At 49.0% G+C, this 23,995-nt stretch overlaps 2 protein-coding genes across 6 annotated transcripts in view; one reads left to right on the plus strand and one right to left on the minus strand.

Annotated features, from left to right (window-relative positions):
• PTPN1 (protein tyrosine phosphatase non-receptor type 1) overlaps positions 1 to 23,626 on the plus strand; it is a 67,033-nt gene extending 43,407 nt beyond the window's left edge. For 3 of the 5 annotated variants that reach the window (XM_019943841.3, XM_019943844.3, XM_004317178.4), the window contains 8 exons: positions 1,948 to 2,038; positions 4,922 to 5,022; positions 7,782 to 7,880; positions 13,477 to 13,614; positions 16,136 to 16,345; positions 16,736 to 16,897; positions 17,163 to 17,386; positions 20,126 to 23,626. In XM_019943841.3, coding sequence (XP_019799400.1) covers positions 1,948 to 2,038; positions 4,922 to 5,022; positions 7,782 to 7,880; positions 13,477 to 13,614; positions 16,136 to 16,345; positions 16,736 to 16,897; positions 17,163 to 17,386; positions 20,126 to 20,312 — 1,212 coding nt within the window. In that variant the 3' untranslated portion in view covers positions 20,313 to 23,626. The remainder of the gene's footprint in view (positions 1 to 1,947; positions 2,039 to 4,921; positions 5,023 to 7,781; positions 7,881 to 13,476; positions 13,615 to 16,135; positions 16,346 to 16,735; positions 16,898 to 17,162; positions 17,387 to 20,125) is intronic. The other 2 variants (XM_019943842.3, XM_019943843.3) reach the window with 2 other exon arrangements.
• RIPOR3 (RIPOR family member 3) overlaps positions 23,344 to 23,995 on the minus strand; it is a 74,069-nt gene continuing 73,417 nt past the window's right edge. Inside the window, exon 20 of the mRNA XM_073793099.1 lies at positions 23,344 to 23,977. Within this exon, the coding sequence (XP_073649200.1) occupies positions 23,966 to 23,977 (12 nt within the window). The 3' untranslated portion in view covers positions 23,344 to 23,965. The remainder of the gene's footprint in view (positions 23,978 to 23,995) is intronic.

Raw genomic sequence — 23,995 nt, forward strand, 5'->3', positions numbered from 1 at the left:
TGCGCCATTGCCCTTCAGCTTTCAGTGTTCTTGCAGAATCTGATTACCTAATCTTTTGAAAGTGAACTATTTTTTCTCCCTGGGAACTTACAGTATGTTCTTTTTGTCTGCAGGATTCTGGAATTGCAAATTAGTGTGTCTCAGTATGGATCTGTTTTTATCATTTTGATGAGCACTTGATGTGTCTGGGAGATTTCCTTGAACTATTTTTTAATGTATTCTTTTCTTATATTTTGTTTTGCTTAATTTTCCATTATTGTTATTTATTTATTTAGGCTTTGCCTTCTGGAAAGGTAGGATTTCTTCTACCTTTATCTTATCACTCTTCAGTTAAGCTTATCATTTCTGCCATCTTGTTTTTAAGTTGCAAGAGACATTTTTATTGTATACAACATCCTGTTCTTAATCCATGGATACAGTATCTTATCTGAGTATATTAATAATGTATATATTTTAAGCTTTCATTTCTCTGCAGTTTATTTCCTCTAAGGGGCTTTTTTGCCTGTTTTGTTTTTCTTTTAAATCTCTTTTGTATCAGAGGCTTTCTCTCCTCTGACATCTTGTAATCAGTGGTGTGTACATGATGAAGAATAGGGGCTTACAGGGTCTGCAGCGAGCTCTGAGCAGGTGTAAGGGGCTTATCAGCACAGATCTGGCCACTGGGCCTCTAGGTGCAGGTAGGCTGTTATTCCGTACCCCTGTAATGGCATCTCTTGGTCTTTCCTCTTGTCTGCTCAGATCATCTAGAGAGCACTCTGCCCCCTGATTTACATCTTCCAGAAAATAAATCTCCAGATTTCTGCAGAGTTGTGAGGCAGCAGTCACCCAGCAGCACGGAAGGGGGCGGTGGGAGTGGAGATGCTGCTCCCCTCAGGCAGCTCTGCCCCGCTCCCCTGCAGTGAATCCCACCCCTCCTTCCAGAGAAGCACACTTTCTGCGCCTTTGGAAGGTTCTGTGGTGGAAATCATGATGGTTCTCTGCTTTCCCCACTGCTGGCTTGTAATTGAGCTTTCTCAGGCCTGCCAACGACTAATCAGTCTGATTTCCAGCTTCCAAAATTGTGTTGCTATTATCTGCTCTCCTGTTCTCTCACTGTGGGTTCGTCTTTTTTTTTTTTTTTTTAAGTTGTAATAGACTATGCATAACATACAATTTGCCATTGTAACCATTTTTAGGTGTACATTTTAGTGGCATTAAGTATATTCACATTGTTGGATGAGCTTTTCTTTTAATAATGTATAGTAAAATACAGACTTAAAGGAAAAGCCTTTTAAATAGGATTATAGGGGTGTTGATTTAGGGGGGCAAAATTAGATGTGTGTGATCCATGTAGCAGGACGCATAATGTGCATCTTCTGTTAGTCCAGGCACTTGCTCTTTCTGACAGTTTGGTATAATGGGATTTGTTTACCATCTCCTAGGAAAGCATTTGGATAGTTTGTTGGCGTAAAAGGGCATTTTATCTGCTCTTGATAACTGTAGCTTTACAAAAGGTTACAGATGGAACTCCCAGGCCTGACTTGGAAGGCTCTCCAAGATCTGGCCTGTACCCACCTGTGTGCCCCAGGCCTGTTGTTCCTCCCACCGGCCCACTCACTGTTCCTGCATAAGACGTGAACTCCAGCCCCCGTGCCTTTGCCGTGCTGGGGGTTCCTGAGTGAAACGTGCCCACCCCGCCCATCTTCCTGCCCTCTTCCACGTCTTTCCAGCTCCCAGCCCCATGCCACTTCCCCCTACCCCAGTTGTCCTTCTCTTTTCCTCCCATGACCTTGGGCATGCCTCTGAATTAGCACCTTGCATTTCCCACACTGCGTGGCTCCCTTTGATGTCCGTTTCTGTGCTGGGTCTTCCTCAGTGCCCGGCACAGGGCCCACGCTCAGTTAACTATCTAGATGAATTCCTGATGCCAGAGATTTCAAGGGAGAACTCTTTATCCTTTTTTTGTAGGATATCCGACACGAAGCCAGTGACTTCCCATGTAGAGTGGCCAAGCTTCCTAAGAACAAAAACCGAAACAGGTACAGAGATGTCAGTCCCTGTAAGTATTCACATCGCCGTTACTCTGCTTCCATTCAGCTGCAGGACCTCTCAGTCAGGACTCCTTTAGCCCCGGGGTTTGGTAATAAATTGATAGCAGTAAAGGTTTATGACTTGATTGTTTCCTATAATAAAGGCATTAGAGACTTATAGTAATGGTTCATTTTTCCACCCTTGTAGAAGGGGTAAGGTTTCAGTTCCTGGAAAATTCAGCTAAGTTCAAAGCACTTTTTTTCCACTTTGACTATTTTAATGATGAATCATTTTCCTACGAGCTGAAGCAGGGTATAGCAGGCATAATATAACCACTTCTGGGTGACTCAGCAAAAGTCTTATTAGACCCCGAGCATTGTATTGAACTGCTAACGATGCCCTGCGCAGGCATTAAAGGGTGGGAGCGGTTCACCCCCTCAACTAAAGCTGCAGTCAGCTCTGCTTGTTGACCCCACCCCCTGCTGCCATCATCATTTTTCAAGCTCTTTCCTGCCATTAGCTCTCAGTGTGCCCGTTGGCATCCTCCTCTGCCTTCTGAGTAATTGGCTCTCAGTCTGCTGATATCTCGAAAGTAAATAACCAAATATGTTAGAATTTGTATAAAGTAACAAAACCTGGAGGGGAGTGAAGGACGTGAACTTTGCCACCTCCTCTAGGCCACAGAGAACCTTCTGGCTCACCTCCATGTGGCCGTTGCCAATCAGTGAGGGCTGTGGCTGCCAGCAGCTCCCCCGGCACTGCTCTCTGCCAGGGACATTGAAGATGCAGCTGGTCAGTCCCCAGCCAGGCACTTCCCGCCGGCCTGTCAAAGCTCACTGCCCTCCCGCCCTGAACTGTGCAGCGCCCAGGTTCCCGGGAGGGGCGCGAAGTCGGACCCCAGTTGGCACGGAGCAGTCTGCCTCCAATGGCTGCCACGGTCCCTGCCCCTCAGAGCTTTGTGGCCTTGGGCCGGCTGCCCCCTCCTCTGATCGTCAGTCAACGCGGATCTCAGGATTGTGCGAAGATGAATAAAGTCACGTCAGCCGCTTAGCGCAGTGTCTCACTCGTGAATGTTGGCTGCGGTTGAGATGGTCACTAACTGAAGGTGCTCGCCAGGAACATCTGAAGCGCGGGTCTAGGTCAAGTGACACATGATTTTGCCCCAATGCCCAATACTCTTGATTGAGCACGTCTAGGCTATGGCACCTCGTAGGCTTTATTTAAAAATAATACTAACAGCCTCTCCTCAGGTGATGCTGCTGTGAGGCCCTGGCCAGCCGCCCTGAACTGGAAAGAACCATCACTGTCCACACCTTTCACATGGTGTGGCCATGCCCATGGTCTCTAGCCTTTGCTGTACTTGCTCTGAATTAGGCAGTAATGTTGTCTTTAATATTCCTTTTCTACATTTTTGATCAAGGCTCATCTAAATGGTTTTATGAACCAGTTTTACAGAGAAAAAAACAGCATTTAAAATATTCTTCCAGAGACGCAATTCCCAAACCTTTTCACCCTCACCCAATCTTACTCCTTATATTTTGCTTTTTCTCCCCTACCTCTACTCTTCAGTAGAAAAGGTGATTTTCTTTTAAGGTTATGGAGGAAATGGGGAGAATGTTTCAAGGTGGAAGCTCTGGGGACTGGGTATTATCTTCCATTTGGCAGGTGAAAAACCCAGCACTCGGTGAGTAGGTTGTTTGCCCAAGGTCACCACCCAGTGCTGTTTGAATCCACTCACATAACCACCAGTGCCGGTCATAATTTTTTTTTGAGATTTCTTATCTCCATGACCCACTTAAATATTACCCAAGTATTTCAGTTTGTATTAACCCTCTATGATGAGAAACATTATTCGAAACAGTGGCTAATTTCCTAAAACATCTCTTTGGAATCCTTTTGAATAGGAAGCCCCAAACCACTTATCCCCATTAACTTTTCCTTTCCCACTGGGCAGGGGGAGAACTATTTATGGGTGGTCACCTGAGTTTACTGTCCATTGTGTTGTACCAGAAATAAAAATACCCATCTGCTCTTGTTAGCTGCACTAGCAGGATAAGGAAGGTGGCTTACCCTCAGGGAAACATGGCTTTTGTGACAAAGTTATGGTAAAGGGGAAAAAAAGGGGGCTGTGCTTTTTCAGTAACCTGGGGCAGACCTTCCAAACACAAGCTTACTTTTAAAAACTCTTCTGAAAGTTACATTTAATAGACTTTCAGTGTTTTGGATTCAGAGTTTATTTTTTCCAGTTAAACTGTCTTTTAAGTGTCTTTGATCATGAGATTTATGTTATACTTGAACTTTGAAAAAAAAAACCTCGTATCAAGGAATTCAAGGTATGACTTTTCACACTGTTGTATACTTAAGCCACTTAATCTTTGAACCATTAGGCATAGGTGAGGTTGAGGTGTGATCGTTAAGTCTTACGTACTTAGCTCATTGTACCAACTAGAGCTCTGGGGACTGGGTGGAATTTTTGGTGGATTTTTTTTTCCCTTTTAAAGATTGAAGCCACTGTGTTTTTTACCCTTTAAAAGTATATATTAGGCATCAGAGAACAGATCCCTTGACATCCCCTTTCCCCGGTCTTCCAAGTTGTGGGGACAGTAACAAATATCATAAGACGATATAGCCTAAAAACAGATTTCCCAAACAGGACATATTCTGTGTTTTAGTATAGTTTGCCTCTGTTGCTGTTTCATGTTAAGTTTCAAACACTTCCAAAAACCTTTCTGAAAATACTAGTCGTTCCCATATTGATAACTAATCTCAACTAAAACAGCTTGGCCTCAGCCAGTGTGAACGCCCTGAGTGCGAGCAACTCACCTTCTTGCTTTTTCCCCATGGGGCGCACTGCCTGTGTGGACATTTGGGGCCTCCAGGGTTAACCTCTGAGTTCTGGTTTGCCTTTCAGTTGACCATAGTCGGATTAAGCTTCATCAAGAAGATAACGACTATATCAATGCTAGTTTGATAAAAATGGAAGAAGCCCAAAGGAGTTACATTCTCACGCAGGTAAACGGATTGTTCGAATTTGACTCTAATGGTTTTTGCCTTACTTGATGTCAGCGTAAGAGTTTCAGAGTGCTGTTGTCTACACCTCAAATAAAATCTACCACATCTGTTTAGAAGATCAGGTTTTAAACAACCCAAAAAAGCAACAAGGAAGGAAAAAGTCTTCCTTCCGAGATTCAGTCTGGTCGTGACATGAATCTTTTCTGGGAAGTATGGCATTGCTGGGTTTATAGAAAACCGCAGTAAAATGCCAGAGTGGCCTGTGGTCTGTCGACAGAGGCAGCAGCTAGAGAAGAGCAGTACCTGTGTTGAGTCCATAAGTATTCGCCTCAGAGTGTCCAGTGCTGCTCGTGGAAATCTGAGAGGGTTAGCAATAGGCGAGGAATCTATCCAGATGGCCATTCAGAATTCCTCTGCATGGTCCTCATTCTTGCGGGGGGTGGGGTGTATGGAGGGGGTAGGTGATGTGAACAAACATGCACAACCACTTGAAACTCCCACTGGCTTTTGGCATCTTTATGGGAAAAAAAATCATAAAAGTGGTTTAATAACCTTTTGTGAAACACGTACTGGTGTATGACCCAAAGACCATGGGTATCTGGGAAAGGGGATAAAGGAGTTTCATTTTAAGTAATTTTCTCACGTCTTAATCTGTTACCTGTAAATTGGTCTAAACAGTCTAAGTTTCTCTCTCTTTTTTTAATCCTAATTTTTGTTTTTTCATTGCATATCAGTTTTTATCAGTAGTATATTGGGTTTGCGTTATAGGGTGATTGTGAACGTCATAGCTGTGGTTAATATTCGGAGACTAAAATGACAGTGAAACCAGAAAGTGCAGTGAAAAAATTCTGCTTTGGGGCAGGGCGTATCCCTGGTGGCCCTTCTTTACTGTCCCTTTTGTCCTGTCCCAGTTCCTTTCCGCACGTGACCACAGTTGGCCCTCGTGCCCCCCAGTCAGTGTATGGAACGTCAGTCCCCGGGCCCTCAGCGCATGGTCCTCCCAGCACCTCTGGGGTGGGGATGAGAAGGAGCGAGACCTTGGTGGTGGCAGGCTGGTGGGAAGAGGTTGAGGCAAAAGTGGCTTCTTGGGAACTTCTCTTTTTAGAAGTAGTCAAGTTTCTTACTTCCTAATTTCAGCCATTCAGCTTTGGTGTGGGGTCAGGAAGCCCAAAGCAAAGATAGGGTCTGTAAAGTCACATGGAGTGTTAGGAAATCACCATGGAAACTTCTACACCGCTGTCCTCCCCACCCCCATGCCCTAGCGCTTCCTTGGCACATCTGAAGGTCTGTCTGTTTGTCAGGTTGTACCATGGTTATATCCAACTGCTTACATGGTCTCCCTCTGCCCTGAGCTTTACATACGGGATTGAAGCAGCCTGACCCCAGAGTTACATCCCTAGACAATATGACTGAAATATTTTTTAAAGCATAGAGAATAATGTCACAGGTGCTGGCCTTCATGTCCATCTTCAAGTGTTGGCTGAGTTTGGCGTGTATCCTTTCAGATCTTACAGGATTTTTAATCCCTCAGACCCATTCTAAACTGGGGTGAAGTATGGGGGCAGGGGAGTAACAAGAGCCACCGCTATGGGGACCTGGCAATAGGGTCCTCGTGCCCAGCCATGGGCCCCCTGATTCCTGCCTTCCTGGAGCCGTTTTTCTGTCAGTTGGCTGGAAGGGGTTACCATGGAATCCGCTATTGTCTGAGACCCTAAGGAGCCAGGATTTGTCAGGTTTAGGCAGCAAATCCCAGATAAGTTCAGGGAAGGAAGCGAGAGGGCACTGAGGGCTCCGTGGTCGAGGGAAGCGCGGTGAGACTTAAAGGGAAAAGATGTAAAGACTGAGGAGATTTTGGATGAAAGTGAATGGAAACCATTTTAGAAGAAGTGGTGCTGGCCAGAGGAGGTGACATGCTCTGTCGTGCAGGTGATAGGTGATGTCCCTTCCAGGCAGCACTAAAAATTGAGGCAAACTCGAGGCATTCATACCCTATATCCAGTAAACATCTGTGCCCATTGCCAGGGGGGCTGGAGTGAGACAGGCCCCGCTGCTCAGCAGGCACCCCTACCCCCCATGCCTCGGTGACACCATACCCCTTGGGCCACCCGCCTGACCATTTGTGTGTCCACATCTCATGTTCCTTGGTCCAAGGATGAAGGCTGTCTGTGGTCAGGTTAACCATTATTAATAGTAATAATAATCGGTGCATTTTATTGGGTGTTTACTGTATTCCAGGTACTGTGGTAAGGCCTAATAAGTATTGATATATGAACATAGTTAATCTTCACAACCCTGTGAATAGGTGGAGAAACTGAGGCAAGGAGAGATGGGGTGACTTGTCCGAGGTCACACAGATAGTAAGTGATTGGAGCTGGGACCAAGCCGTCGGAAGCGTCCCTGTGACCCCTTCCCCACACTGCCTCTCCCCTGCAGCCAGTTTTATTCGCTATACCACCCGCCCTAAGGCATGGTTCTCAGTGGAGCCCCTCAGCTGGCCAGCCCACACCAGAAAGCAGAGTCTGTGTTTTCTCTCCTCCATCGCTCAGCTCTGAACCAGCCCTGAGGTGCAGAAATGACCTTTCACCGCGTGGTAGGAAATAAAATTGTGGTTACCACTAGGCAGGGAGAGGCGGGTCCCTGTCCCAGCCATGGCCACCACGCTGCCTGAGGGCCCTGTCATCCACTCACCGCCAGCAGTGAGCTTGCACTGGAACGTGTTTGTGTGTAAAATGCATACACTGTGCATTGTGTGTTTGCAGGGCCCTTTGCCCAATACCTGCGGTCACTTTTGGGAGATGGTGTGGGAGCAGAAAAGCAGGGGCGTTGTCATGCTCAACAGAGTGATGGAGAAAGGCTCGGTAAGTCATAGATTGATCCACTGTTTGCATCGCTGCCCGTGTGGACGCCAGTCCACAAAGTCGACATCTGTCCGTGTTTATTTCCTTGAGTTGCTTTTCTATTTCTATTAGAAAAACATAAAGAAGCAGTATACAAATACATGTTTATTGTAAACAAGTCAGATACGTAGGTGAATTTAAAAGAGGGAAACAAGTCAAACTGCCCTTGACCTATTCTCCACCCTGCCCCCATCAGTCAGTCTCTCCAGTGTGTGATGCGTGTGTCCTGCTTTCCTCTCACCTCTCAGTCTCTCTCCTGCTTCGTGTGCTGCTGTGCTTGCCTTTTGGAGCTGTGTAAGCGGAGTTTTATTTTGAAAAGCAAGTTCCTACTGTATCTTCATCATATTTGCTTTTTCTGGCTGGTAAAAGCATGCCTCTCCGCACCTGAGCTGTGGGAGCAGCTGGACCCTGGGTTCGCCTCCATAAAATCCCCAGACGCTTGGCTCCTGGCCACACCTCTTTAGTGTGGACGTTGTCTGCTTGTGCTTCACTTCAGGGTGTGTGTTCCTTTCTTCCAAGTTCTTTGCAACGTGGACTCGAGGTGTGCATTTGTTCAGGCCACCTCCTGCCCCTCAACGGCTCTCCTCAGTCTCTCCTGCGTCCTGTATCCCGAATGGTCTTTCTAAAGCAAGTCTCACCACACCTCTTCACAGCTGAAACTCTTCTGGGGCTCCCCCTGCCTCCCAGCTATGCATAATGTGGCTACTGGACCGGGTATGGTTGGGCCCTAGTTAACCTGGACCCCTAGCCCCGCCTTCCGTCTCCAGACTCCAGCCAGGACAAACGTTTATTTATTTTATTAAATTGTTCTTTTTTTTAAGTTTCTTGCCAGTTCTCTGGGCTAATGATCAGAATCACACTTGCCCCACTTCCCGGCATCCCACGTTGCTTCCCTTGGGGCCACGGTGGCTGTGCTCTCCCTCCCCACGCATCTTTGAAGTAGGGAATAGATGCCGTATCCCCGCCCCCCTGGCTCCCGCCTGCTTCCCACGACATTCACGGCCAGCACCAGACACGGCCAGCAGCAGACACTCGCAGCCAGCACCAGCACTGCCGGGGCTCCGCAGCCTCAGAGGTGGAGGCCCCGGGAGGAGGTGGGCTGAGGAGCACGGAGACCGGGAGGAGCGTGTGGCCCAGGCCCGGCCAGGTGCTGGCACTGTGCTCTCTGGGGCTCAGCGGGGGCACTGCTGTCGCAGCTGTCCTGGCTGTGTCAGGATGCGGCCGTGGCTTGCCAGGAGAACATGAAGACTCCGGAGACGCCACCCCTCTGAAGAAAGCACAGTCGTGGCCCTAAAGGGAAAAAATACAAGTGCAAAGAAGTAACACATCAAAGGAAACGTGAGCAGTGAAAACCTAAAGCAGTAAAGCACTCGCCACAAAGCCTCTTCCCTCCCGCACCCGGAAAGGAACGGTCTTGGTTACAACAAATGGCCTTCGTACGACAGCACATGTTTAAAATCATACTTTTGCCTCTGCCTCCTTTTCTTGAAAGAGAGTATTTATTCGCTCCGCAGTCACAGGTGTAAAGAGCTTACCTGAGTGTTCAGTTGATGTAGTGATGCTTCTTGTCTTAGAAAAAAATGTTTACAGTGAGAGTGGTTTTTGATTTTCTCTGCAGTGGCTTGATTAATAAAATGTGAAGTTGCAAATGTGAAGCAAACCCTCACCCATCACCACTCTTTTTTTTTTAAACCTTGTTTTTTATTTTCGTTTTTTTTTTTTAATGTATTTATTTATTTATTTATGGCTGTGCTGGGTCTTCGTTTCTGTGCATGGGCTTTCTCTAGTTGTGGCAAGCGGGGGCCACTCTTCATCGCGGTGCGCAGGCCTCTCACTATCGCGGCCTCTGTTGTTGCAGAGCACAGGCTTCAGACGCGCAGGCTTCAGTAATTGTGGCTCATGGGCCCAGTTGCTCCGCGGCATATGGGATCTTCCCAGACCAGGGCTCGAACCCGTGTCCCCTGCATTGGCAGGCAGATTCTGAACCACTGCGCCACCAGGGAAGCCCCATCACCACTCTTGTCAGCAGTTTTGAGTAAAGAAACAAAACACGAGGTTCCCGCAATACACGCACTCCTCAAGGAGAAGTGAAACACGGTGGCCGGTGCAGGTGCTGAGCACAGATGACCCTTCGGGGTCTTCCAGCCTCATCGCTGCTGACGTTTGGGCCAGATCGCTCTCTGTCTTGGGGGGCCGGCCTGTGCGTTGGAGGGTGTTTAGCAGGATCCCTGGTCTCTGCCCACTGGATGCCAGTATCACCCCCACCCCAGGTTGAAGCCATCAGAAATGTCCCCAGACATTGTCCAGTGTCCCCTGGGAGGCAGAATTGCCCTCAGTTGAGAAACACTCTGTAGTCGTATGGAGGGTTGAGAATATTAAATCATGACTTATTTATTTTAAAATCATCAGATGTGGTAGCATTTGCCTTTTATTTGTTACTAAAAGTTCAGTTGAAACCTCTTTGCTATTTGCACGCGGTTTGCTTTAGCTACTGTTGCCACAGGACACCAGGAGTGGTGGCCCTGTACTGCAGTCACATGTTTGTCACCAGGCCCTGCTCTTGGTTGTCGCCCACCCAAGGCCGAACGTAAATGGACCACAGATCCACTGTGACAACCTTTCCCCTTGGACTGCTATGTTGGCCATTAAAAAAACAACAACAAAAAAAAACTAGTTGGTTTTTATTGTAGTTTACTGTGATGATGTGACAGTAATCTCTGTTTTCCTTTGCAGCTCTTCTTTTTACTGTGGGTCTTTTGGGCCTGCAGATTGGCATGGAAAGCAACGTATGGTTTATGGTTCTTAAAGTTTCCTTGGGATAAACATTTTTAATTCGGCCTCAACGTTATCACCCCATAAGGGCTGACTGGGGAAAATTATAAGAAATTGCATTGTCTTGTTTGCTCAACTAATCTAATTATAACTTCTCCACACAGCCCGTGGTGAAAACCAGCTTGCAGAGCGTTTCCATGTAATGCATATTTGTTTTCTGGTTTCCTTCTTTCACCAAACAGTGGTAGATGTTCTCCCTGTATTTTTGGCAGACCTGCCCGTTACCCTTTTGGGACCCTGTGCTTCCTGGAAAACCGTTGTGCAGAAAATGATCGTGTGTGTTAGACTAAGGTCATCCAAATGGCCAAAGTTCTCATTCATTCAGTTTAAAAACCGAGTTTAGACATGATGGGATAGAGTGCATGTGTGTAGGGGCCGGGCTTGTTGTCTAGGGGGAAGTAGCAAAGCCATGTTCAACCAGAAACATCGCCCATATCTCTCCCCTGAAATCCCTACTAAAGATGCTGTTTGATTTCAAGTGCTTTCAGGCCCGAGACACTAGGTTTTGTATCATAGGTGCTTTAGGCTTTGTGCATCTCTCTCGTACTCTGCTTTTAGTTCTCTGTGTTCATTCTTCTTTCAGCCAAATCACCCATCACAGGGTCACCCCAGATGACTTTCATGGATTTTTCTCAAGATGGCGTAGCTCTTTGTCTTAGATGGACCCAAGCAAGGACTCTCTCACACCCGCCTTCATGGTGGTAACAGCAGGTATGACAGATGCCAGTACTTTGGCACTGCCATGTGGCTGTTTGGTGCCAACCCAAAACATGCCTCAATTTTAACCCTGAAGAAGGACTGCTTTCTAATAAAATAAATCGCCTTTTCCGGTCACTATGTATCAACTAAACAGGATAACAGGAAGTAGTTGATATTGTGCTTATTTTGTTTTGTTTTGTTGCATATGTTTACAATAAAAATTTCTACAGGAAATGACAGCAGACCGTGGCATGTTGCTATAGATGCCTAAGAGTTCTTTTAAGAACTCCTGTTTTTTAAATAAGTATTGACACTTAGTGTGTGCCAGAATTCCTCAGCTGTAGAGTTCCAAAGTCTTGCTCTTTACCCAGATTACAGAGATTTGTAAGGCTTTATATTTGCTTTTGAAAGTGATTGCTTGCTGTGTGGACGTGAGGTTGAAAAGACTTGCCTTTCCTGCCCATGAGGCATGAAAACATTGGCCTCTTCTTTGGTAGCAGCTCGCCATTCTGCATTTCTGCTTCTTTGCTTTACTCTTGGTCTGCTCACTGAATTGGGTGCCCACTCCTGCACACGTGGTTTTGGACCTACCAGGGCAGTCTGTTTCTGGAGTCTCAAGGCATTACACAGGTCTAATGATTTGAAGTGTGGGAATGAATGCATCCTTTAAGCGTCTCCTGAAGTCTTGCTGTCATCTGCCTCACCCACTTTGGCTAAGCATGGGATCGTGCCATGCTATTGATGCTTCTGTGTCCTGAGTGGCAGGATCTCTTTGGTGCTGACAGATGGGCTCTGTTCCAGGGGTTCATCTTTGGCGCTCACCATTGGTGCAGGGAGGGTGAAACTGGCCAAAACTTTAAAACAGGCCAGTGTCCAGGCTCTTATTGGCCTTCTTCGGAAACCATAAAGTTTGATGCTGTGTTGGCATCTCAGTGTGGTGTTTCTTAATTTGTTTCCCTCCCTTTTTTCTGTTGCTTTGGTTTTCATTAAAGCAGGACCGATGGGCTTTTGTTGTTCTGTCTTCAGCCTCTTCAAGAGCCTCCTGGCTCCTCTGAGTCAATGCATGTTGAATTATAAGGGTCTTGAACTTGTACCATTTCCCAAAGAGCTGTTTACACACACTGATATTTCATTTGCTGAAAGTCATACCATCTTTGAGGGTCCCTCTGTCTGGGGACATATGTCGGTTCCTCTGGCTTATGGACCTGGCAGCTTAGCCCCCATCTACCTGCTGTTTTAATCCAGAACAGTCATCAGCAACCAGAAATGTCTGGCGTAGACACTTGGCTCAAGCAAAGCATGCCACTAAATTTGACTCAGATTTTCTTTCTTGAACTCTAAATGAAACCAAATCTTCGGGAGTTTGCTTGCTTTAAGGAAAATGTTAATGAGCTACGTTTAAATCAAGAGCATCAAGTAGTTTCTAAAATTTTTAAACTACAACAAGGGATTTTTCTGAACTGAACCGAACCAGAATGAAAGGGTGGGGTGGGGCAGTGGGTGATCCCCAGCCTTGGAGGACCCCTCTGCAAACCTTCTCGATTCTGGTTTGCATTTGATTACAGCCCTTCAAGCTTTTTACGGTGTTTCATGTGGTCTCTTCTAGCCTTGGTTATCGTCCCCAGGGTAGGGAGTCTGCGCTATGCCGAGAGCACCCATCAGGGTCTTGATAACCTTTGAAATGGCTACATAAAGTAGTTCATGAGAGACTAAACCTTGTGTGCCATCTGGCTTCCTTCATGGGTGATAGGGAGAGGATCAGACCCCTGGAACACTTCGCTGTGTGGAAAACCGGGGCAGCTGGGTTTGGAAGTGCAAGTCCTGTCTGCCTGACTAGTCCTGGTCTAGATCTTCACAGACCCCCTCCCCATCTCCTCTGGAGGCAGGCAGGTTACATTGATGGCGACCTCCAAGGTCACAAAACCCTGGGTCTTTGGGTTATCATAAAGCTCGTGGACGGTACTTCAAACCTCCATAGGAAGACTGTCAGTTGCTCACAATAGTTCAATGTTATTTTCTCCCCTAGTTAAAATGTGCACAGTACTGGCCACAAAAAGAAGAAGAAGAAATGATCTTTGAAGACACAAATTTGAAATTGACATTGATCTCTGAAGATATTAAGTCATATTACACAGTACGACAACTAGAATTGGAAAACCTCACAGTGAGTATGGCATGCGCTTAAGTACTTCAGACAGTTACTGGTTGAGATGTCTTTTCACTTGGGTGATACTACTGAACACCAGTTGTTTATGCCAGTGGTTTTCTGTGCTCTGAGCAAGAAGTAGTTTTAGCACTATGGTGAGTAGAGCTTACCTGCTTACTTACCAGGTGACGAGAGGTGCCTGGGGGCGGGTCTCACCTGCCTCCTTCCCCACAGAGCTCTCTCCCAACACTAGTTAACACCAGTTCTTAGGGAAAAGCCCGGCCATAGCCGCATGCAGGCTCTCGGGGTGTGATTTATGGAGGGGTTTGATACGGAGGATTTTCAGCAATAATGTTGGCAGTGGATTGGTATGTGCCTGGAGGATTACGTGGTAGACTTTTTTAATGCTTCTGAGCGTTTGCAAGCCTGACATTGCAAGTGACTTCCGGCAAACTCTTGAGAAAATTTCCTTTGCTTCATGAGGGAAACAGAATTTGGACAGAGCAGAAGAGGTTTGTGCTGTTTGCGTGGCAGAGCAGAGGCAGCAGCTTGGAGCTTTGGGGGAGATCTGTTTGCTCCAAACAGACGTGGTTTTGAAAAAGTCTTTTGTCAGACGTGTACCTGGCCGAGCACACGTTTGGAATGAATTCCTTGAGAAAGAGGTGGGCAGCCGTGAGGGAGGGAGTAAACAGAAGGTAACCCACACCTTTTTAAGAATTAAAAGAAGGAACTTGCTTTTGGCATGTTTTCTTATTCCTTTTTTTTTTGCGGTACGCGGGCCTCTCACTGTTGCGGCCTCTCCCATTGCAGAGCACAGGCTCCGACGCGCAAGCTCAGCGGCCATGGCTTTACGGGCCCAGCTGCTCTGCGGCATGCGGGATCTTCCCGGACCGGGGCACGAACCCGCGTCCCCTGCATTGGCAGGCGGACTCTCAACCACTGCGCCACCAGGGAAGCCCTTCTTATTCCATTTTTTAAAAAATCTATTTTTAAGTGCTTTTCTGTTCCAAAATAAATAGAAGGCACATTTCTCTTTTAAGCCATTAAAGGATATAAGGAGATCATTTTCTAGGGAGGAAAGTATGGAATTGTTTGGTGTGGTTCTATAAGTTATCCTAATGCCATAAGCAGATTTTTTCCAGTTCTGCAGAAAGATACCAGTGTGTGTAATAGCTGGTGCAGGGCGACACGTGTGTGTTCTCTGCTGATGTTAGGTCCTTGCTGTTTTTGTGGGTCCTTTTCACACGTTTTCATCACACTAGGGTCAGGGAAGGTTGCTGTAACTAAGCTGTGAGCATTGGGAGGGCAGGGCGCGGGGTCATTACCTCATCGTGCCGGGCACACGGGAGGCACGTTATGGACATTTGCCAAACGAAGGGAGACATTGTCAGTCAGCGGGTCTTTGGCCCAAAGTGTTTCACCATCAGCTGCTGTCCAGGTAACCTAGGCACTGGCTTGGCCCTTGGCGCTGCGCAGCTGGGGTGGTTCCTGTCTGCAGGCCTTACTTCCCCTGTGACTGGCTCCCATTACTGTGGGCTCTTGCCTTAGTATAATCTTGGGTGCTCTCCTCAGCAAGGACTACATTTTGATCATTGCTCCTGGCGACCAGTTGTCCACCCTGGGAGTGGAGTCTCAGAGGCTCAGAGGAAGGAGCGGAGCTGGAAACAGCACCAGAGGCCGTTCTTTCTGTTCCACAGTGAGCAGATTGGGCTAGGAGACAAGGGCCAGGGTCCTCCTCCTTTCAAGAGTTCCTGCAGTGGGCTCTGGAGTCAACCAAGCTTAGATTTAAACTCCTGCTCCCCCACTTAATGGAGGGTTAGCTGCCAAGCCTCAGTCTTCTAATCTGGAAAATGGGAGTAACGGGACTACGTGCCTCGAGGGATTGCTGTGAGAACCCAGTGAGCTCTCGTGCCCACACTGGAACACGGTAAGCGCTCCGCTTGTGGGGCCAGTGCAGCTGGTCTTGTCAGCATCCTCCTCCTCATCGTGGACCATCTGTTCAGCTGGATATTGAGCCACACGTGGCAGCCTCCTGTCTTTGGAGACTGAGTTGGTAACTTTTTTCTGTAAAATGACAATTCTCTGAGGCATCCAGATAGTTCTGTAAGGAAAGCCCCGAGTTTCCCAGAGCTGGTGCCCCACACGTGCAGTTACATTTCCACTCTTTCATGTGAAACCCCGAGGCCTTTGATGACAAGATTGCTGTGGGTGGCAGCGAAGCATCATTTTGACTTGTGGGGCGGATAGAAATCGGTTGTAATCATGAAGACGGCAGAAGTGAGAGGAACATTGGAGACAAGGGCTCTTGTGGGCAAGACTGTTCCATCCTAAAGGAGGGGCAGTTGAAGCAGGAGCAACCTGGGGTCCACTCGGGGCTTGGTATTTGTTCACTGGGTTTGTGGACCCGGGGAGAAAAATCTGAGAATTAAGGCTACTCTTGGAGTTAGGTGGGTGGAAAGGCACTTCATGCTTACTTGGAATTAATGATTTCTGTACAGGTGATTCTCTTAGAATCGTCATGAGTATATTTCTCTTCCAGTCTCAAGAAACTCGAGAGATCTTACATTTCCATTATACCACGTGGCCTGACTTTGGAGTCCCTGAATCTCCAGCCTCGTTTCTGAACTTTCTTTTCAAAGTCCGCGAGTCGGGGTCGCTCAGCATGGAGTACGGCCCCATTGTGGTGCACTGCAGTGCTGGCATCGGCAGATCGGGGACCTTCTGTCTGGCTGACACCTGCCTCTTGCTGGTAAGAAGGCCCTTAAATACCCCGAGAAGAGAAGGGAGCACATTTTAACCTCCAGTCTGGCCCAGCCACAGCTTCTCTGTTAACTGTCTCTGCAATAAACTAGCTTTGATCTTCACGTTTAATAGCTTCCTTCCCATGAAAGGAGCTTTACCCTAAATAGCTTCATTTGAAGGGAGGCCCTTAATTTTAATGTGGAAGATCCAGAGAATCCCCTTCCCTCTCATTTTGCCCCTGTGCTCAAATGGTCCCAATTTTGCCACATTTTCTAGAATTCTGCCTTCCTCGCTATGACTTTTCCTGAATAGGAACTGGCACGCTCCAGGACATATACAGTCACGTTGTACTTGAGGCTTGGACCTCACTGAGCTGTGTCTCCTCTCTGGCTTTCAGATGGACAAAAGGAAAGACCCTTCTTCTGTTGATATCAAGAAAGTTCTGTTAGAAATGCGGAAATTTCGGATGGGACTGATCCAGACAGCAGACCAGCTCCGTTTCTCCTACCTGGCTGTGATCGAAGGCGCCAAGTTCATCATGGGAGACTCTTCAGTACAGGTCAGCAGTGCTTTTGCTTTAATCCAGGTGTGTGGGTTTTAAATTTTTGCCTGTAAAGAAGGAGGCTGTTCATTGTAAACGTTGAAACAGTATCCTGGGTCAGAGGAAATAGCTGGGCTTCGTGTTTAAATAGCTAAAAAGTTGTGGAAGGTTTCACCATGTTCCAATTTCTGCCTTTGAAGTGCTCACTTAAAGGGGAGCAGGTTTCCTGACAGATCAGCCAAACGTGAAATCTCACGGGACTTCCTCTTGCTGCTTTTTCAAGGAACAATGGAAAGAGCTCTCCCACGAGGACCTGGAGCCTCCACCCGAGCACATCCCCCCACCTCCCCGGCCTCCCAAACGAATCCTGGAGCCACACAATGGGAAGTGCAAGGAGTTCTTCGCAAACCACCAGTGGGTGACAGCTGAGACTGAGGAGGTTAAAGAAGACGGGCCCGTCAAGGAAGAAACCAGAACCCTCTTAACCGCCCCCTGCAGCCTGGAAAGGTAATGTGAGAGGGTCCTGGCTTGCTGGGGGTGAGGGGAAATGGCCTTCTGTTCCAGAAATACATATTGATATTGAAACCCTGTGGACCCAGCCTCCTCTTGGCAAACGGTGCTTCTGTGTTCTTGAGGAACAGGCCCCTGGACCGTCCCTGCTCCTCCCCCAGCTGGAGGAGCCTCTGACTGAGCCACAGGTTGGCCCAGGGAAGTGACTGCTTTAGCGGGGATCTAGCACCACCTGGTGGTGCTTGTTGGAATCAGGGGTCTGGTGCGACTGAGTCAGGTCTTCCAGCCCGGTGATGACAGCGACAAAGACAGAAACCTGCCCTGGACTTCAGGCCAGTCCTGAAACTGATATCCAGGCTTGACCACGTACCTTCAGCCCCCAGAATGGTCTTGGGGTACTTAACCTTTTCATGTAGTCTTTTTTTTTTAAGATTTGTTTATTGTTTGTTTATTTTTGGCTGCATTGGGTCTTAGTTGTGGCACGTGGGATCCTCGTTGAGGTGTGCGGGCTCCTCTCTAGTTGTGGCGTGCGGGTTTCCTCTTCTCTAGTTCTGGCGCGCAGGCTCCAGGGCACGCGGGCTCTAGTTGAGGTGCGCGAGCTCAGTAGTTGTGGCGTGTGGGCTTAGTTGCCCCGCAGCATGTCGGATCTTAGCTGCCTCACCAGGGATCGAACCCGCATCCCCTGCATTGTAAGGCGGATTCTTTACCACTGGACCACCAGGGAAGTCCCCCTTTTCATGTGGTCTTGATTGAGTTGATTGCCGTTTTGCTTCCTTACAGTTTGACAAAGATTACTGAGCACCTACTGATGCATGTGAAACCCTGAGATAACTAGACTGGAGCCCCTGGTCTGTGTTCTAGACCATCTTACTGGCAAGGGAGCAGTAGATTGTGGTGGTGGCCCATGGACAGGGGTGTGATGGAGGTGCACGCTGAGGGGGTCAGCCTTAGAGAGGAGACACCCAACCTTCCCTGGGTGGTCAAGGAAGGCTGCCAGCAGGAGGTGGCATTGTGCACAAGCTTGAAGGATGAACGGGGGTTAGCCCGAGCCTGAGACCGTGGAGGCAGTGCCCTTGGTGCCTGCAGTTTTGGAGGGCAGTTTAAGATTAGTGCACACTTTGACCCCACGTTTGTCTACACCTAGAAACTCAGCCAGCAGGAGTTCTCAAGCAGGTGTGCAGAGATGTACAGGTCGAGGTGTTCGTGGTTATTTCTAATGGTGAAAATCTAGAGATGAGCTGATTGTGTATCCAGGGATTAGATAAGTCGTGCTTTCTCCCTGTGTTGGATATTCTGCAGCTATTAAAGAATGGGATCAGGGTGTATTGTTACGGCCGGACACTGGAACGGTCATGCATGAGAAAGCAGGTCACACACAGTGTGTGCCCCACCGGGGCCTCTGGCTAAACTGATCATCAAAATCTTCCCCGGGCACTTTGCTAAATGCTGGTGTCCAGGTCCCAGTCCTGGCCCATGAACCTACTCCCCAGGGCCTTTTGTGCAACTGGCCCTCATCACAGGAACACCGGGTCCGGTTCTGGGGCTCGAGAGACACTTGTCCAGCGGGGCCTCCCAGAGCAGGTGCTGAACAAGTGCGACTGTGCCCCGGTTCCCAGGGCCTCTTTTGACACTCTCAGGGGGGGCTGGCGTGCTCCCTTTGAGGGCTCGCCGAGGGCCGAGGATGAGAGGGATGGGAGCTGGCACGTGACTTGGGTCAAATTTGTGTCATTGGTCCTGTTTCTTTATTCATGAAGACAGTGGAGAGAAAGGTGCCTTTCACATTCTGTGGGTGAAGGTGGTGAGCAGGGAAGTGTGGATTTGGGAAGCTGAAAGCCAGAGAATTCCAGGAAAAGAATGGAGTGGGACCAAGAACCTATGCGCCTCTGGGCACCGGGGAGGGCGGGGAGCCCACGTGCACACAGGCCTCAGCCCTGCGGCTGGGGCCTCACCGGGTGGGCGCCGAGAAGGGTGCTTCGTGCAGCCTCCTCCTGTCTCCTGGGGAGGCGGTGCCCCCGGATGGTCCTGCCAGTCACGCGGGAGGCTGCTGGGGCAGCAGGGCCATGGAGAGGCCTGTGGGAGGCAGGACTTCCTGTGGCCAGGGCCGCCTCGATGGACGCAAGGGTGGGAGGGCAACGGCCTGGGAGAGGTGGGGAGGGGAGAGGCAGGGTCTGGCTGCACCCAGGCCCACAGCCTCTTCTGGCCTGTCCTGGGACAGCCCTACAGGGTGGCTCTGGCTTGCCCCCAGCAAGGTAGTCAACTGACTGCACACGGGACACCTGGGAAGTGGGCCTGCTGGCAGGACTGGCTGGGCGTGCAGCGGGGAGGGCAGAGGGTCAGCACTGCAGATGTGTGGTGTTCGCATGTCAGCAGCAACAAAGGCCTCTGTGTGTCCACGTCTGTCAGGCCCCGGGGAGGGAGTGGAAGCCTGTGGTCGCACTGTTACCTTCCCTGATCTGAAGGGGAACATTCCACAAGCGGCCCCAGGGGCTGTACTGCTCCTCAGACCCTTACCCAGCCCCGTCACTGAGGAGTCCGCGGGTCTCCGGAACCCCACCCTGGCCCTGCTGTCGGGCCCTGGGAGGGAGGCGGTGACAGGCGGGCCTCTGGCCAGTGTCAGCATCAGCAGGCTCTGCTTCCACGTGGCTCATTTTTTCCTAGAATTCCTCCGGGAGTAATAGCATCCTTGCCATTGTTTTCACGAGTGAGTAACCCGCCTCTGCCCCCCTCATTCCTCAGCGCGAGTCAAGACACTGAAGTCCGGAGGCGGGTCGCGGGGGCAGGTCCCGCCCAGGGGGAGCCATCGCTGCCCAAGGAGGAGCAGGACCAGGCGCCGACTCACTGGAAGCCCTTCCTGGTCAACGTGTGCGTGGCCACGGTCCTCACAGCCGGCGCGTACCTCTGCTACAGGGTATGTTTTCACTGACGGACGTGCTGGCCAGACCGCGTGTACGGCAAGCCCTGGCCGCCAGCCCGGCGGTAGCGCTCAGTGCTGCGGGAGCCTCTGAGCCAGCCTCAGAAGAAACAGATCAAAGGTTTTCAAAGTCTGGGACTGTGAAGGGCTAACGAGAGAGAATTGAGGATTGATGCACCGGGGTCTTAAGGAGCCCTGTGGTCCCAAGAATAGAAGAGTCTAATCTCAGGGCCTTAACCTATTCAGGAGTAAGTAGACAAAATGCCAAATACGTCTCTCTCTCTTTTTTCTTTTTTCTTTTTTTGTTCATTTGTTTTTGAAAAAAAAGTAATAGAATTACAACACATTGTTGTTTTTAACCTTTATAAAAAGCAGCTTTTTGTTATTTCTGGGAAAAAAAAAAAGACTAGGCACTTACGAAACTTTCTTGTACCCTTAGGTGGTGTAACCAGATACACAATTTTTATTTGATTTCCCAGGGAAAGACTCCCACACTTTTGCGAATGTAAAGTCCTTTGGAGGAGAGGGTTTGAGGGTTTCGGACATCGTCTCGCTCAGGCACTTCCTCTGCTGAGCGCACACTGAGCCGGGACAGTGCCTGCGAGCTTTCCCGTTTTAAGAAGAAAAACAACAAAAGGCCGTCTCTAGAAAACAGAACCCGGCTTCTGCTTTTGCTCAGGGTGTCCCACTGGCTTCCCGTTGTCCGCTCCTCCACCGGCCCCCTCTCGTTACAGCCGTCTTGCGCACGTCCTGCCCCCATTGCTCCATCCCCATAAACAGGGTTCCTCAGGGCCCCTGCCTCAGGGTCAGAGGTCACCACAGGGTGGCCACCGGCTTTTCACCCAGCCATTGAGATCCAGAAGGAGCAGTTTCCACTTTGCTTGGAACATAAATGCCATTTCAGTAGAAATCCACACGTTAGAATGTGTTGCCGTTAAAGTTACGGAGAAGAGTGAGGATTAGCCTCAAATCTCTGGTCGTGGAAATCACCTCACGAGACTTCTGTTTTTTCTTTTAATGATTTTAAGTATTTTACCTCTTTCTAAGCAACCACCTTTGAGCGCATCCGATGGTTTAGTAACGTGCAGACAGCTTTTTCCTCGGGGGTGATTTTGGGAAGGGGGAGCTGTTGTAAAAAATAATAATAATAACCAAAACCCCCTTCACGGGGGCTGGAGTGGCCCGGGCGGCCGAGGTGTTGCATGAGTCCGCAGCTCTGCGGGGGCAGGGCCGGGCTCCTCTGAAAGCGTTTGGTTTCGTCCTAGTTCCTGCTCGACAGCCACACACAATCTGACCTGCCTCCACCCACGGTCCGCCCCTGCCCGTAGAGCCCGCAGCCGCCTAGCAGGCAGCCGGCGTAGGCGAGGGCCGTTGGACAGCGTAGCTCTCCGCGCCCCGACGGACGTCGGTTCTGCACTAAAGCCCCCCTCCCCGGGCGGTTGGCCTCACCTCCATCCTGCTACTTTTCTCCCCCTCGCCTTCCTCTGAATACCAGACCCACAACCCATTTTTTGAGGAGGGCGCTGGGCTGGTGGCGCAGAGCATGGCAGCCTGTGCGGGTGGAGGGGCGAGCCTCCCATGGTGCCCCCTCGGCGCATCCCTGGCAGGCGGCAAGCGACATCCTTCCCACAGCCCTCCCTGGAGACGGCGTGTAGTGAGCCTCTCCACTCCATATTTATTTTTTAAGTCTTTTCTCCTGAAGGCATCCACAGTGCACTAGCATCTTCATAAACCAATAATGTGTTAACGTTTTTTGATGTCAGCCTTGCACCAAGGGCTTTATCAAAAAGTACAATAATAAACCCTCAGGTAGCGCTGGGAACGGAGGACTTTGCCGTGAGCCTGCTGCGTCAGACCAGTACTAGGAAGGAGGACGGTTGTAAGCAGTCGTGATTTCATTGGGTAACACGAGAAGAGGTTTGCCTATGTTTATAGAACAAGGGGATAATATATAATGAACACTTGGCTATTTAAGACACATGGCGTGAGATTACTTTGTCCCGGTTCCTCCCCTCCCCAGTTGTCTGCTCGAACCTCGGTCTCAGTCACCACTCTCCCTGTGTGTATTAGGATGCATGTACAGTCTTCTTGTGTCCCGATCAAATACCACGTGCTTGAAATCCTTAGATCTCTGCTTACTGACGCGCTCCGTGTACAAGTCCAGTCTACCTTTGCATGAGCTGAGCATTACGTGGCTCTGGTTCCTAAGACCGTTGCTGAAATCATTGCCATTCGGCAGCGGAGCGATGTCCCGTAACAGATATTTGCCCAATTCCTGGCATGACACTCTGGTGACTTCTAGTGAGGCCCAGCCTGTCCTGGTCCAGCTGGGCCCCACTGTAACTCAGACATTCCAAGGGTGTGGGAAGCCATAGTCACACCTCACGCTCTGGACACTTAGACAGGCAGGTCCCCCACGACACACACACCTTTGGGGTCAGCCTCCACTGTGCCAAGTTCACACTCTTCTTGAGCGGACCGTGATCTGGAACCAAGGCGACTGTTGGAAACCACACTTCTTGAAACAGCCTGGACGACGGTCCCTTCGAGCCAGCCTGTGGCCCTTCAGGTCCGGGGGCCTTGCTGAGAGAGGCGTCTGCCCTGCCCTTGAACCCTGGGGACTGATGGTGCTCACGACTCTTCCTGCGAGGGGAACTTAAGACCTCCACATTAAGTGGCTTTTTTAACAAGAAAAAAAAAAGGCAGCTATAGCTCACGGGCTGCTCTTCTGCCAGCATTTTCACATTTTGCCTTTCACGTGTTAGAAGCTCGTGCAGAGAAAGTCTGTGGTGGGAACATTTGAGGCATCGCCCCGCAGAGCCTTGGTGAGGTGTGGATAAGACTCTGAGGTGCCAGGCTGTAAGCATTTTTGAGTTGGGCTTGTTTGTTATTTTAAGTCCTGTATATGTATGTAGTAGTTTGGTGTGTATATATAGTAGCATTTCAAAATGGATATACTGGTTTAACCTCCTATCCTTGGAAAACAGATGGTTCTCCATCTTGTCACACGTATGTTAGAGAAGTAGCGAGCTGCTCTGCTATATGCCTTAAGCCAATATTTACTCATCAGGTCATTATTTTTTACGATGGCCATAGAATAAACCATTTTTACAAAAATAAAAACAAACAAAAAAAAGCGAGGTGTTTTGGTATGATACCTTTTCAGGTGTGTGTATACATGGATGCATGATGGGGGGCGGGGGGCGCGTCTCAGGGTCTTCTGTGACCTCACAGAACTGTCAAACTGTACAGTTTTCCAACTTGCCATATAAATGATGGGTTTGCATTTTAGTTGCAACAATAAAAAATTTTTTCTAAAGAACATGGCTTTGGGGTGCTTCCCATTTCTTTGCTTAATAGGCCTAAACCAGGCTGGGCAACTTCTGTTTTCTTTCCATCCCTGCTGATGTGAAGCAGATGTTGTCAGTCAAGAGGGGTTATAGTTTTTCCGCATCTGAGGATTACGACGGCAACGGCCTCCTGGAGTCGTGGGTGCCTCTGGGCTGGGGGCACTTTCCCTGCCTCGTGTTTATTCAGCGCCTCAGGCCTCAACCCATTTCAGCAACAACAAAACTCACCTTTTCAAGTGTTAGGGCCCTTGGATAACTTAATGAATTTATAAAGGTTGTTTGAAGAACTGCTCAAACCTCAAGAACGTGTGTCCCTTAGCCGGCTGCCTGTAAGACACAACGGTG

The sequence above is a fragment of the Tursiops truncatus genome, chromosome 15, assembly GCF_011762595.2.
Source record: "Tursiops truncatus isolate mTurTru1 chromosome 15, mTurTru1.mat.Y, whole genome shotgun sequence".
Lineage (NCBI taxonomy): Eukaryota > Metazoa > Chordata > Mammalia > Artiodactyla > Delphinidae > Tursiops > Tursiops truncatus.